At 38.3% G+C, this 15,237-nt stretch overlaps 1 protein-coding gene across 7 annotated transcripts in view; it reads left to right on the plus strand.

The window, feature by feature from the left end:
• Positions 1-15,237, plus strand: part of LOC136448273 (cGMP-dependent protein kinase 1-like) — a 92,344-nt gene that overhangs the window by 75,756 nt on the left and 1,351 nt on the right. For all 7 annotated transcript variants that reach the window (XM_066447607.1, XM_066447606.1, XM_066447605.1 and 4 more), the window contains 16 exons: positions 6,399-6,565; positions 7,145-7,258; positions 7,572-7,677; positions 8,092-8,155; positions 8,517-8,594; positions 8,923-9,017; positions 9,573-9,644; positions 10,189-10,263; positions 10,845-10,932; positions 11,861-12,000; positions 12,196-12,285; positions 12,477-12,618; positions 13,820-13,983; positions 14,565-14,687; positions 14,941-15,003; positions 15,146-15,212. In XM_066447607.1, the coding sequence (XP_066303704.1) occupies positions 6,399-6,565; positions 7,145-7,258; positions 7,572-7,677; positions 8,092-8,155; positions 8,517-8,594; positions 8,923-9,017; positions 9,573-9,644; positions 10,189-10,263; positions 10,845-10,932; positions 11,861-12,000; positions 12,196-12,285; positions 12,477-12,618; positions 13,820-13,983; positions 14,565-14,687; positions 14,941-15,003; positions 15,146-15,212 (1,648 nt within the window). The remainder of the gene's footprint in view (positions 1-6,398; positions 6,566-7,144; positions 7,259-7,571; positions 7,678-8,091; positions 8,156-8,516; positions 8,595-8,922; positions 9,018-9,572; positions 9,645-10,188; positions 10,264-10,844; positions 10,933-11,860; positions 12,001-12,195; positions 12,286-12,476; positions 12,619-13,819; positions 13,984-14,564; positions 14,688-14,940; positions 15,004-15,145; positions 15,213-15,237) is intronic.

Here is a 15,237-nt window from a genome sequence, read left to right on the forward strand (position 1 = left end):
GTCACTAATTTAGATTGCTTATTACCCTTTGAAAAAGGTGCAAAATAAAAGTTTTTTTTTTCAGATTTGAGTTATTTGACCTAAGGACTTTTTGTCATATAGCTAGGCTAAGGGTATGAGTTTTCCATTTTGCTTTGATTATAAGTTGTGGCCGCGAGACACAAACGCGTTTTTGTGTTAATGGCATAGTGACGCTCACAGACAATCTGGCACCTTTCACGGAGATGGCTGATATTTCACATATCTAACTTGTATTCCCCAAAGATGTTGCAGTTTATAGTGATAAAATGCGTCATTCTTGCATAGGATTCTTAAAACAAGGCGAAAAGTAATGTAATAGAAATAGAATGATGATTTGATAATTTTCACGCCATGGAAAAAATGTTAACACATATGTTAGACATTTATGTAATCTATAACGTTTTTGTCAATATTCCAAATAAATCCAATTTGGTGTAGAAAAATATTACTGCTAACAGTGGCATGTGATATTCCTTTCATTTCATAGTGTAATAGAAATAGAATGATAATGATAACTTGATGATTTTCACGTCATGGAAAAAGACGTAAGCAATCGATGACGTTTTTGTCAATCTTCCAAATAAATCCTTACCTTAGACCTTAGACCTTAGACCTTAGACCTTAGGTCCCCCTGTGCCGCAGGCACACTGGACAGCATGCTTTCATCTTAACCGGTCGGTCGCCGCTTCTTCGGCCCCTTCCCATGGGATTCCTGCTCTTTTCAGATCTCCTAGGAAGGTCCGGCGTAAGGTGTTCTTAGGCCTGCCTCTTTTCCTTTTGCCTCCTGTTGGCACCCAGGTCATTGCAATCTTCGAGTGTCGTACTCTCGGTAGACGTAAGATGTGACCTTGACTCAAATGAATCCAATTCGGCCTAAAATTATATTACTGTGAACAGTGGCATGTGTTATTTCTTTCATTTCATAATAAAATTTTCGCTTTAACAAGTCCTCATTTCATCAGTGAATTCGAGCCAGCGCTATAATGATTTTCCGCTCTAGCTAGATGAACTGCTTTGAAGTTTGCGACGCACGGTTTTATCTTTGTGAAGTAGAAATACTTTTCTCTGCGCCCTGGGAATTCATTAGAGCCAACCGCACCTGCTGCTGGTAGTGTTCTTTTAATTGGTTGTAGTGTCCCAATTTTGGTACCACATACCGTGTTAGAGAGAGGTTCAACTTGTCATTTTTTCACTACCTTGTACCCGGAGGCCCGCGTGCTTACGACTGGCATGTGCGCATGCTTGTTTGTGGACTATGCCCCACGAACTATTCCTACTCCCGACCAATTCAGTATTTCAATGAATATTCAAAATGTGGGGACCTCTGGTGAATGTGAAATTTTGTATATAAAATGTAATGGCTGTTTTTGAGGTAGCCATGGCTGAAAGAGACAGATGATTTTATGCTTCGATACACCATGAGAATAATTGATAAGGATAAATGAATGATTGATGATATATCAAGATAATGAAATAATGTTCATGCCTCATAAACACGGTTTCAACATTACAATCTGAAGGAACTTGCAGTAACAACAATCAATATATTCTATCGAACCTTAAGCTGGCTTTCTAAGTATCATCTTTAGCAAAAGGTTTTTTTTATTTATTTCTGTTCTCTGATTGCTTTAACTACCAAATATAGCTTCAATTACAGAACACTTAACGCCCAATGGATTTCGTTGAACCGTGAAGGGGCGTAAATCCATAGAGTGTTATCGATCAGAAACTATTTTAATGCTCTTACACACCAGACGTTGAGTACTTCCTTGTAAGATATTGTTCTTCCTTGAATCATGATGGTAAATGACTGGATAATCATGTAAGATGTTGTTCTCTCGTAAATAATATCAATGATTTGCACTGAAATAAAACCACAACTTTCTCACTCACAGGGATATTTCTTTTTGGTATGATTTTCACATATGTTGTAATTTTCTCAACCCTTACGTTGAAAATATTCAAACGGTTGGTCGAGACACGTGTAAGGAAAGGGAATGATTGTGTGGATTAGATAATCATGTATCTATTGATGAATGAGGGAACTGGTTAGCCGTGTTGACAGCACCCGAGTTGCAAATTGCTAAAAGGGTGATTTGGTTATAAACAACATTCACTGGGATCAAGAGCTTAGCAGAGTGTTCACTTTGCATTCAGGGGATCACGGGTCTAAACCCCGGCCTGCCTGGGTCATACCAAAGATTGTAAAGAAATGGTACATGCTGCATTCTCTGTTCGGCACTCGAGTCTTATGAGAGAGAGTATGGGAGTGAAACACACACGTCCAGGGCTAGTCCTTCGGCTAGTTGGGCTGTAGTCATGGCTGTATGTCACTCACAACCGATACTGGACTAGGACCCTGCGGTCAGTGTACTACCGTATTTTCCTAATAAAGTGCGCACCCCAGTTAAAGTGCGCATCCCCCGATTAGTGGCAAGTTGCAGACAAATCTGCTGGGTTGAAACGTAGAATTAGAAAACTCAAATAAAGTATGCATCCCTTCTCCACAGATCTTGAAAAAAATTAAATTATTCATTATTGGCAGTACAATTGTGTGGCCCAAAGGGTATAGAAATGGAAATGGGCGTCACCCTATACAGAATTTGGCACAGACTTCTTTTTTTTACCAGACTTAGAACGGAACACGATCGAACTGGTAACTGAATGGCCGAAAGCAGGAGTTGATTATTATCTATGAAAGGTGTAATTTTTAAGCTATTGTGCTATCTTTAAAGCTAGGAGCACCGCTCAAGCCAATCAGTGTCGAACCCAAAGCTAAATATAGAATTAGCCACGAAAAAAACAATTCTGGTAATCAGGTTGGGGCATGCGGCCGGCAATCAGTCTTCTTTCTGATGGATTACTGTGTCCAAGTTCCTAAGCCAGTCCATTTGGTTTCGTGACAGTTGCTAATGCCGTAATCACGAGGATGTCTCGTGTAGTGCATGTCTTCATTTTTGTAGATTTGACAGTACGGCTTAACCCCAGACAGTGTATCATACCCCTGCCTGCACCTAAAAGCTTTTAAGTTTAGACGATACTAAAACTTTGATAGTATCCGTAAAATGAATGACTGCCAACTACATGTGCCATCTCTTGGAGTTGAACATATCTACAGCCTAAGGCATACAAAAAGCATGAGTATGAATACAGTCAGAATCAAGAATAAAATCAACTACAGACTCTGCCGTAACTGACATTTTGTTAAAGAAAGAGCAAACAATTCAAACTTATCGAAAAAAGGTACTGAACATTAAGATTACCAATCAACAATATGACAGTTTGTATAAGCAACCATGGGAAGACGTCCTGTCTGATAAGTTACAGATGCGATAAAATAATACATATAGAAGAATGTTTATCATACATCGTGCGCGTACCACAGATAGAAGTATCTTGAAATCTTGCCAACGCATGAAAACAAGTTCAATTTGTTTTCTATCTTTCTTTCTTGCCAAACATAGAAAAGAGACACACGTTCAGTCATTTCGATTCCTATCTAGATGAAAGAGCTTGAGAAAGATGATAGATTGTTCACCCTACGGTCATCATGGTTACTAAGACATGCACAGGAATAGTAACACACACACGGGAGCCGTTATAATTCACAGCCCTTATATATGCCCCAATTGACATGTTAGGCACGTACACTCTTTTACAGTGTCTACAGTGGCTTCATACTAGACACCATAAAATTCTTCGTATTGATGCTTTGGAATTTATGCATTATGTCTTTGAAGATATAAGAGTCACCAAGAATATATGGGAGTCTTGAGCCCTATAATTCAGTAGTGTTTAGAACTACCTTAAAATTGGCTTTCAAACTTGGCAAAGAGACAGTGATATCATTTGATAACTGTAGCCCAAGAATGTCGTTTAATGGCACTGTTCATCTAGATCTATGGGAAACAAGTTTTTGATTCTTGAATTCCCTCGTAAAGAAAATACTTAAGTCTAGAAGAGGTTGTCATAATGTTTCCGCGAACTAAAGGGAATTTTATAGCAGCTACTGCAAGCAAGTAAGTCTGGTGAAGAATTGCATTTCAAAGAGAACGGTTAGATTTGAAATATTAGAGGATTTGGCGTAAGTTTAGTTGGTGTGCACCTTAAAGGCATGGGTTAGAAAACGCATCAGAGGATTTAAATATTCTGACTAGAAACCCCTTTTATGCCTGAAGGAGTGTCCCTGAATTATTGCTGGAATTATCAATAAACACTCCTCGTAACATGATAGCAATGCTTAGAGTTTTTTACTGACTGAAATGTGCAAATAAATGTCAAATGATGGCTTGAATAATGATAGGCAAATAAGCGTACAAATTGACTGCAATCACCAAGAAGAAAGACGGGTGAAATGATAGCAGTGAATAAATTTGCTGCAATTTAGTTTCAAATGTCACGGTATCATACGTGTCAGTCTTAATATATTTTACCAAAGTACGCTTTTCAATCCTACTATAGTTGCACTAATTACGTTATCTAAGTTCACCAACCCGTTGAAGGGCACTATGTTACGTTGCTGTTTTATATGGACGTCACTAAGTACCTTTTCGGTGGCTAATGGAGGCACGACGCATTTTCTAGATGTACTCAAAGCCGAGGTTACATCTCTCTTCATTGCGTTGATGATCGACTTTCATCTATCAATAGCAAAGCACTTCTACCTTGGCAAGAAGTAACAGTATGGGTACATTTTCAGTGCTTTACAGTCTTGTTAAAAGTGATTCTAACATAGTGAGGCCTTTAACTTACTTGTAGAGTTTTTTGTTTTGTTTCAAAAAATAAGACAGCTCGTTTGCTTCATTTAGCTTTTCATTATATGAATTCATTATGTGTTTAGTTCAGTATGTCACGCCTAAGAATACAAGTCAAACAAAAAATATGAAATTATCTTGTAACAGATGTTATAAGTATAAAATAACCACAGACACGGCGCAGATTTGTTTTATTTCTTCTTTCTTAATATCACGTTCTCTCAACCCACGCGTCTGCTTTGCCGTCATTTCTGCAGCCAATATTACCTATGGTGAATTTTCACCAGTTTTATTACAGGGACTACACCCCTTTGCTACGATGTAGCGGTCACCAAAGCAATTGGTTCTGTTATAACGTCTCATTATACACAACCATCACGTTCCTTAACCTAACGTCCGTGGCAAGAGTCGGTTAGAAGACACCTTAAATCGTGACGACCAAGCGTGGGCGATGGAAGTCGTTATGAATAAAATATGAACTTGAAGAAATCTTGGACTAAATGAGGCTTGCTTCCTGTGGAACGCAAGTACGGTTTCGGTCGCCACTCTGATCTTACTGACGCTCGCTCTTCCATTGATGCTGAATATCCGTTCACGCAAGAAAGAAAATTCATGAAAAAGCCGTCTAGACCAAGCACTTAGGCGGATAGCTCTACGGACTGCGGCACGTTGGCGACCGAAGTTAGATTTGTGTGACCCTTGACTTTATAATGGAAATATTATGCAAATTGTACCAACATGACTGAAAAGACCAAAAAACACACAAAGCGTAAAAAAATATTTTTCATCCATGAAATTCCTTGAGCACTATGTCAAATCGCTCGGTCGCAGCGAGAACGCCAATCTAGACTAGTGGGATGCCCGCTTTACAACTATGTAACGAGGTTGTCCATCAAAATAGAATGTCGTTAAAGTCTTTTAAGATGACACGATTAGACGTGCGTTTACCACGGAAGTGAGATATCGATCGCATTAGTGTGGTGGAACATGCTTCTTATCTCATGTATAGCGTGGATTGAGGCTCAAGAGCAAATGGCCTGTAAAGGATAGCCTGTCCAGAAAGACATTTCAACTCGTGCATTTTGTTCTAAAGCACTCAGTACCTGCCAATTTGGCAAGGACGTTATGTATGTTTGCACTGGCATATCGGTAAGACGATAACAACGAGAATAAAAGTCTTACAAACTAAGGAACAGTTTTCTCGTGAACATTTCTCAGCCGGTTTTGTATGTTTTGAGTAAAGCACTGTGCTAATGGTTACATTTTTCATTGCCCCATTATTGTTGTGACGTCATTGTTCTGCGAGGGTTTGGATATTCGCGATAAAGCAGCTTATCAATCTTTTTTTTTTCATTTTCCGTGAACTTATAAGATATATGTATATAGATATATATACATACATACATATCAAATGGTCAATGACATAAACACAGCTTTCAGTGAAGGTTTGGATAAAATTTCATTAATCAGCTGTCAGCCAATTAGGTACCCCATTTACTGTCGCATAAAAATGATTGACATGAACATCAAACGACAACATTGCATGTCGCCAACAACTGTAGCCATATATGATCATATTCATAGATCTATTTACATTTGTGGCTCATGATTTTGTCTCTCTAGTTCTAAGGACCTGATTAAGGCGGCCATCTTGGACAACGACTTCATGAAGAACCTTGAGACGTCTCAGATCCAGGAGATAGTGGACTGCATGTACCCGGTAGAGTACAGCAAGGACCAAGTCATCATCAAGGAGGGGGATGTGGGGTCTCTTGTCTATGTCATGGAAGGTACGTACTAGGCTCTTAGTATTGTCTAAATCTAGCCTCATTTGCAGGACTTATCGGCGGCGCTACCTTTTTTTTTTGAAACGCTGATTGGTGGGTGGCAATACGATTTCGCCAGCTAAAGTGAAGACACTGGCCCCGATAAGTTGAACATAGCGAATCAGCATTCCTCCAAAAATAAACGCTGGCGTCGCCCAGAAGGCTTGCAATGGAGGCTTTCAAAACTTACTGTTGATACTAGTGTACGACTAGCCAAGTTCAATATGACGATGGTGTCATTGCTTGTAACTTACATACCATCCTAGTTAAAGAAACAGAAATAAACAGGTACAGAAAATACAAACAGAAATTTCCACTGTAGCGCCATGAAAAGCTGATAGAAGGCTCAAAGTCGACCTTTACCTTTCTCATCTTTATATCTACTCACTGACATATTTACCATTATTACTGGTCATTTATGCCCTATTTTGATGATCGTTAGTAACGACTGTGCTGTGTTCAAACAGAAGTTTAAGAAATGGCTTCACCAGATACATCTCTAGCTAGAGAATCATTACTGTCATATTTCCTTGTCTTGTCCAGAGGGTAAGGTGGAAGTGACCAAAGAAGGAAACAAGCTCTGCACGATGGGACCTGGGAAAGTGTTTGGAGAGCTGGCCATTTTGTACAACTGCACGAGAACTGCTACAGTGAGAGGTGGGTTAGACTTGACTCGCATTTATTTCAATATACAAATATGCATAAACTGCATACAGCAATATTGTACCTATTGTAAATACTTAACCAAACATACATAAAAAAACGTTTAGAAGAATGACAGCCTTCCGAAGCAACATGTGTTTTGCATGCCATGTCGTTGCGGCTAATAAAATTAACAAAGGGAACCTGTAGCTCAATATAGATAAATACCAGGCTATTGGCTTGGTTATCTAAAGGCGCATTTACGTTAACCGTTGAGATATGCTGTTGCAATGAGGAATTTAACACAGATGTTTCTCTTGTAAACCAGCACTTACTAAAGCAAAACTATGGGCCATCGACCGTCAGTGCTTCCAGGCTATCATGATGAAGACTACGCTTCAAAAGCAGCAAGAGTACATCGAATTTCTTACCAGGTAACCTTGTAAAAATCTTAAAGATTTCTAACGATGATAAAACTGTTTTCATAAATGATTCCCAACGTATAAATGACAAAATAAGGACACTTAACTTCTTTTTTTACCAATTTGAAAACGATTGCTATCTTATATCAGAATCCACTTACACAACCCTTCTATAAGTTAGCCGAAGAGAAGCCCCCTGGCGTTTTCATTAAATTCGAATAAAAATGATATCCGTTTCTTAATGAATCATGACATTTTACCTACACCGAAAACAGTTACTCAAGGAACTGGGTAAATTTTGAAACAGATAAATTTGACTGTTTCAAAATTTATCCAGTTGCTTGAGTAATTGTTTTTCTTTTTACCATATCTTATTACCTGGATGTTTAACCTTCATTAACGTATATAAACTTTATATTTCTGTAGTGTTCCCACCTTCAAAGATCTTCCAGAGGAGACGATCAGCAAGATAGCCGATGTTCTTGAAGAGGTTGGTGTCTTTCCTCTTTTTTTTGGCGGATTGTAGGTGTTACCAATACTACATTGTACCATCTATTGCAGTACTTCATTTGCAGTCTGTTGAAGACATATTTACTCAGCGTCAGTATTTCTTATAGCACTGGAATATCTTCTCCGCCGGTGCCAGTTTAAATTCGGTAGTTTGATAAAGCATAGTTGTCAAATTTTGATTATGCACAAACAAGGTCATCATTATCGAATGGTAGACTTCTTCCTTGAGATGCAATACCATTTCATAAAATCTCTTTTTCGAGAAGTTTTCAGTTTAGATTTAGTAACATTGTTTTTAACGTTTCAAACACAATTATTCAACCTTGTGTATCTTGCTGCAGTGTATCTACCACGAGGGAGAGTTCATCATTAGGCAAGGGGCCATAGGAGACACTTTCTTCATCATCAAGAAGGGAATAGTAAGTAATACACGTAATGATGTTTTGGTTATATCGTCGCCAGAATTCATATCTAATATCTAATGTAATGATATATAATACAGTATATCTGACAACCCAAGACCTTCGTGATTACAAAAATACTGTCAATCTTGTACAGACTAAAAAAACACAGCGCAACCAAAAATACAGTTACAAATGTTCAGAAAAAAAATGTTCAAATGATGGAAAATTGTTTATGCTGCATGAGTTGCCCAAAATTTACACCAGGGTTATAGTGGAAAGGTGTAATTAAAGAGAACAAGAAAAATAAAGAAACTCACTTATTTTTGAAATTATTCTTCCTTAGGTCAACGTTACGAGGACAGACCCGGGCAGTTCTTCACCAAAGTTCATCCGTTCCTTAAAGAAAGGAGACTTCTTCGGAGAAAAGGCTCTACAAGGGTAAATACAACAGTTACTGCTTTGACAGTAAAATACAATGGCAAATGTTAATGAAAAGTTGCAAGTTGATATGTATGTTGATATTTCAACATAAGCTATTTAAAGTAATAGTTTTAACGTCTCAAAGTTTGTAGATGAGGGAGAGTAATAAGTAATTTGTATTAAGACATGGATGTTTTTCTTATGTTTCTCAATGTCTTATTTTCAGCCCGGAAGAAGTGTGAGTGTGTCTTATGTGGTGAAAGTCTGTTTTACTTTTTTGTTGGCGTGTTTTTCTCCAGATATTTCATGTTGTTACCGTGGAACTATATATAAATCGCGACTTTCTGAAAATGCCTTCATTTGTTTAAATTCAGCATTCTTAAAAAAAACTTTTCCCTTTAATGTTTCTTAGATGTTTGCGGTAACACCTGCTATGTTATAATAATTGTGCTTTCACGCATTGTCTGCTTTATTTTCACGTTATATTTCTTTACTTTTGTTATTCATTTTCGTAAGTAATGATGATAGTGTTGTTGCCATGTAGTATTTCATAGAATTTTGTTGTGTCTATAGGGAAGACATCCGGACAGCCAACATCGTTGCAGCTGACAAGGACAGTGTAGTCTGCCTTGTTATTGACAGAGAGTGAGTATCATGTTGCTTCGCCAGTTTTGTTCATTTTATGACTGCCGAAGGGCAGGTTTGACCCCGCTAAACAATGCACAATCCATGATTTTCAGATGTTTTACAATTATATGTTAGTACGTATCCGCACCTCGAAAGAGGAGGAACGATGATGATGATGAAAACTAGTGTGATCATGATGATATAGTTGTCAAGAAAAGTTTTGCTTTGGTTTACGTGTCTTTAGGTTTTGTTTCATATGATACACAATATTTGATGATATAATAAAACATATATATATGGCAACCCAAAACCTTCGTAATTACTAGATACCTACTGTCAAACAGTATTGTGCAGACTAGCAAAATACACCGCAGCAAAAAATGTAGTTCAAAATGTTCAGAAAAGCTGACAATACAGCTCATATGTTCAACGAAATAGCTCAGTGTTAATTTCTAGCGGCGCAAAATTGACAGACAGTCATAAGGGTTATACCTGTCTATCATCATTTATCTAGCAGTGACCGATTTAGCACTCAGATATATCTTTGTCATTATGATTATAGCTCTTTCAGCCAGTTGATAGGAGGACTGGGACATGTCTCCAACAAGAAGTATGAACACGAGGAGGACAACGTCGCGTGAGTTATGCTATATGCATTCACTATTTCCAGCTTCTTATATAATTTAGTCACATTTCTCAAATCAGGTACAACAGTTTATAAGAGTCTCAATGTTACATACAGATTTGAATATATTTTTACATGCAACAAATCCCACAATGAAAAATAGGCAAATATATAAAAGACTGCTTTTTTATTAGAAAAAAAATACCGATACTAATGATTAGCCCCACTCGATTGTAGCACTATATAAAAGATTTGTGCTAGCCCTCATTGCTCTAGTAATAAGGATGTAAAGTTTTATTCTATACTCTAATTTTTAATATGTTTGATAGTTGTTGCTTTACAATGTACCTTGTACGATTGTCGTGCAATAAAGTTCCATATTGAATGCTTTAGACATTGACGTGGACCACAAAATACTTTTTTCTCATGTGGTCTCCTTTTAGAATACGGATGCATGGTATTAAGCATTTACTTATCAGTCGCCAGAAACTAAAACGAATATATCTTTTCTATCTTTTTAAAAATAGTGTACGTTTTTTATATGAAGATACAGTACCTTGAATCTGACCGCTTGCTATACGTCCTTCCCACAGAGTTGATAACGAGTTCGCTAATGTCAAATTGACAGACACGGAAATCGTAGCGACGTTAGGCGTCGGTGGCTTCGGGAGAGTTGAACTGGTACGTATACGTATTTCTGTATCATCAGTGTATCACGTCATTTACGCAAACGCATATACCTTAACTATTACCTTACCTTCTCCAAAGGATGTCATTCTTCATGTGTTTTTGTGTTAAGCGTTAAGTTTAAAGAAAGTGCATGAAAAAAAGTTTTGCCATTTTCTTTATACATTAACTACTACTAGCATGTAGCAGTCAATAGTTCAAACTGCTCACGAGAAGATTGAAGACTATGGCATCTGTGGCACAGTGTGATGCATGATGTAAGCTTCTTCGACGAGTTCATGACATTTTATATTGTATAAAGGATGGATTATCTCATAAAACATCTTTGGTCTGACGTAAGTAGAATAACCCTCCCGAAACGCTTTAAAAGCTAATGGCTTGGACGTAAGCCCAAAAATAATTTCATCACTCAATCGCTAGCCCGTGTCTGCACAAAAATCGCACCTCAACAGTCATATCAAGGCAAGTTGGCTTTTCTATACTTGGCCAGCGCCACTCGACCTTTACATAAAATACTTCGTGTGTCAAAGCAATATTGCTGTACGCTGTGGATGAAAGCTATATTGTTTTTGCGTGGGACGTCGGTGACGCTTGAAGGCACGATTCTACATCCATCCAATATTTTTGATGTCTCCCCTTAGGTATTTTGAGCTTCTAGGTAATACTCAAAACACGACAAGGGATTTCATGCAATAGCAGATATTTATTATCGTAATGTTCGTCGTAATCCTAACACTAAATGATAGATCGTTATAGTTTTATAAGGGGAAAATGGCATACTGTCGATTATACCACATCATACCAAAGTGTACGATAGCAGTGTAACTCATACTTAGATTCCAGCAAAAGCATTTGATGTATAGGCCGCAAGTCCATGCTGATTTTTGCATATTTCTCTCGTTTATCTTTTAATCAAATAAAGGTGCGCGTCAAGGGCTTCAACAACAGAACATTTGCCTTGAAGCAACTGAAGAAGAAACACATTGTGGAAACTCGGCAACAAGACCATATCATGTCTGAGAAGAAAATCATGGGAGAAGCACGCTCAGACTTCATCGTCAGGTAATTAACTTATTAATCACAATTGATACAGTTGGCTGTGCTCACAACATGACTATAAAAGTGGACATAATCCCAATAAAAATGTTTACTTCTGATTCATAAAGTGTACCATGATTACATGCTACGAAATAAATCAAGTAACTAGTTAATTGGTATGAAGAGTCTGACGCTTCAGTATTCTTGCTTTTATTACAGACTATTCAAAACATTCAAGGATTCCAAATATCTGTACATGTTGCTGGAGGTTTGCCTTGGCGGCGAGCTGTGGACCATCCTTAGAGACAGGTAATTGATTTCATAATCATTTGATTTGGCTTATTGTATTTGCCAGCAGGACTAGGCATTATTATAGCCAGTTCGGCACCCCTGTATGTCAGCCAAGTCAACAAATAGATAAATTGATCTGATGTATTATACTTTTATATCAATATGTTTATACTTAAGAGAGGTTCATTGAGATACATCGATTCTTTTAGGGGCTCTTTCGATGACGGAACGACCAGATTCTACACCGCATGCGTACTGGAGGCCTTTACGTACCTCCACCAGCGCGGCATCATCTACAGGGACCTAAAGCCGGAAAACCTGCTCCTGGATTCTAAGGGATACATCAAACTGGTGAGAATTGATGTCTCAATTTAGTTCTTGCCCTAGGGCTAATTGCAACATGAAACAATGTATAGAAAAAGGATACAAATATTGTGCTCACTGAAACAAGTGACTATTCTAAGAACTACTATAATGTAAAACAATTGAATGTGACTCTCTTTAATTTGCACCATTTATACTACACTACAATGTATAATCTGGTACGAGGTACAATGTATACTTTTGGAGTTATATGCGAACCGAAGCTGATTTTAGCCGTTCACATTTACAAAATATATTTGAGAAAACTCTAATGTAATAATGGGACCTGTTCTAAGGCTGATACTTTGCTCATTTTACGTATAACTGATTTGTTTTTGTTTGTTTGTTTGTTTTATCAAAATCTCAATTAGTGTTTAATTTCACAAACTTTACACTTTTCTACTTGGGGTCCGTTTACATTTAACACAATTAAATCAAATGTATAGAGCAAAAACTTAATACAATTGGTATACAGATAATTAAACTTTGGTAGACAAGAATAGGCTTGAAGCTTTAAGGCGAGTTGCCTACAAGCTCAACGCCAAGGAAGAGCGACAATGTGCAAGGCTCAGATCATGGATTATGCATCGATCACTGTGCTGGATGAGTGCTCTACCACCTCACTAAGGCTACTGGACTCCATCCAGAGAAAAGCACTCCGCATCATCGGTGTGAATGAACACCAGGCCAGACTCGAACTTAACATCCCATCACTTAACCACAGACATCAGGTGGCCGCTACAGCCTTACTCTACAAGATGCACACCAGCCAGTGCCCACCAGACCTGAAAATGCTACCTCAGTCGTTCACACCCAGACGTACAACACGCTCCAGCCTTGCTATTCCAAGACACGCTCTCACCGAACCTGTCTCCAGAACCCATACAACAGGCAGGACATTCACACATGCAGCAGTCAGCGCCTGGAATGCGCTCCCGGACAGTGTGGTCCGAGACATAAGTGAATGCGGTCTTCAATATCCTTTGAGACTCGTGCCCATCGCTATCTCTTAACACTTGGCGGCTGTGAACCACTGATTGGTCGCTGAACTGGATCGCTATACATGTATTGAGTTTCTATGTTAGCATTCATGATAGTGACTATTGCTCACAACAGCATGTTATAGAAAAATGTAAAATTATTGTTAGACAGAAAATCAAATACTGAGTCAGTGTATCCCGTTTCACAGGTTGACTTCGGCTTTGCCAAGAAGATAGGGTTCGGTAGGAAGACGTGGACGTTCTGCGGAACACCGGAGTACGTGGCACCAGAGATCATCCTGAACAAGGGACATGATCTGTCCGCGGATTACTGGTCATTGGGAATCCTCATGTTCGAGTTGCTCACCGGCAGGTAAGCGATGAGACATGTTCACGCGAGATTCCACGAGACGTTGGGTAAATCGACAGTGTGAAAGACGTCAGCCGTAAAGCACTCAGCCTGACACAAATTCAGATATATGTTTATTTACTTATTTATTCATTTATTTGTTCGGCTGGAAAAATACATACATGACAAGGTTTCCCAACTAGCATGTTGCAACAAGTTCATATATAATCAGCGATTGACCAAATGAACCAACCCGAACTATCAACGGTGACATAACGCCTGACCAGTGACCTATGACTACCGAATGAACTACCGAGTGAGCGAAACGAATTGTAGTGACCAAATCCCTCCCCATAATTCTTATAAGTTTACATTATTGGCCGATCATTAATTCATGGTTTTCGACTTCATGAATGCACATGTACAGCCTGGCTGTATGATAATGATATGTAGATACTAAAAATGCTCTTCCATAGCTATGAATGAAAATCTAACTGGTCCAGACCTTTTTCTAAGTTGGGTATATTATTTTACTGTCTAATAGGTGTGTATAGTATATGTACTGTAAGCTTCTCACCCTGACAATTTTGTTGACGTTGATGCAGTCCTCCGTTCTCGGGATCAGACCCCATGAAGACCTACAACCTGATCCTGAAGGGTATCGACATCATGGAGTTCCCGAGGAAGATCTCACGGAACGCTCACAACCTTATCAAGAAACTATGCAAGTTAGTATAGCACTACTGCTTTCTATGTCCAGTCTTACGCACGTGCGTGCATGCTAGTCGCAATTTATTTTAGGTATCTTCAATATAGAGGTAGATTATGCTCAAACAAGTGACTCAAATATATGTAGGATCAACTTTATAGCGCTGCGGTCTTACAGCACTTTGATGTTCATGCATATTTGGTTCACCAAGACTTTTGTCGAAAATTCTAATGTGTTTACTTTACTTAATGCCTTTTTTACTCACTCTTAAGGGACAACCCGAGTGAGAGACTGGGGAATCAGAAGAACGGTATCAAGGACATCCAGAAACACAAGTAAGCTTTATCTTAAAGAAAATGTTGTTCAAAATACCTTGGCAAAATGAATTTTGCTGCATGCATGATTTGAAACAATCGTAATTACATAGTATTAAAGTATTTTGAATACAATAATAATGATTGTGTTCATATTTTTCAGGTGGTTTGAAGGTTTCAACTGGGAAGGTTTGAGAAGTAAAACACTCTGCCCGCCGATTGTGCAACCTGTGAGTTTTGTCCAGAAATTCATAT

Source organism: Branchiostoma lanceolatum, chromosome 14 (assembly GCF_035083965.1).
Source record: "Branchiostoma lanceolatum isolate klBraLanc5 chromosome 14, klBraLanc5.hap2, whole genome shotgun sequence".
Lineage (NCBI taxonomy): Eukaryota > Metazoa > Chordata > Leptocardii > Amphioxiformes > Branchiostomatidae > Branchiostoma > Branchiostoma lanceolatum.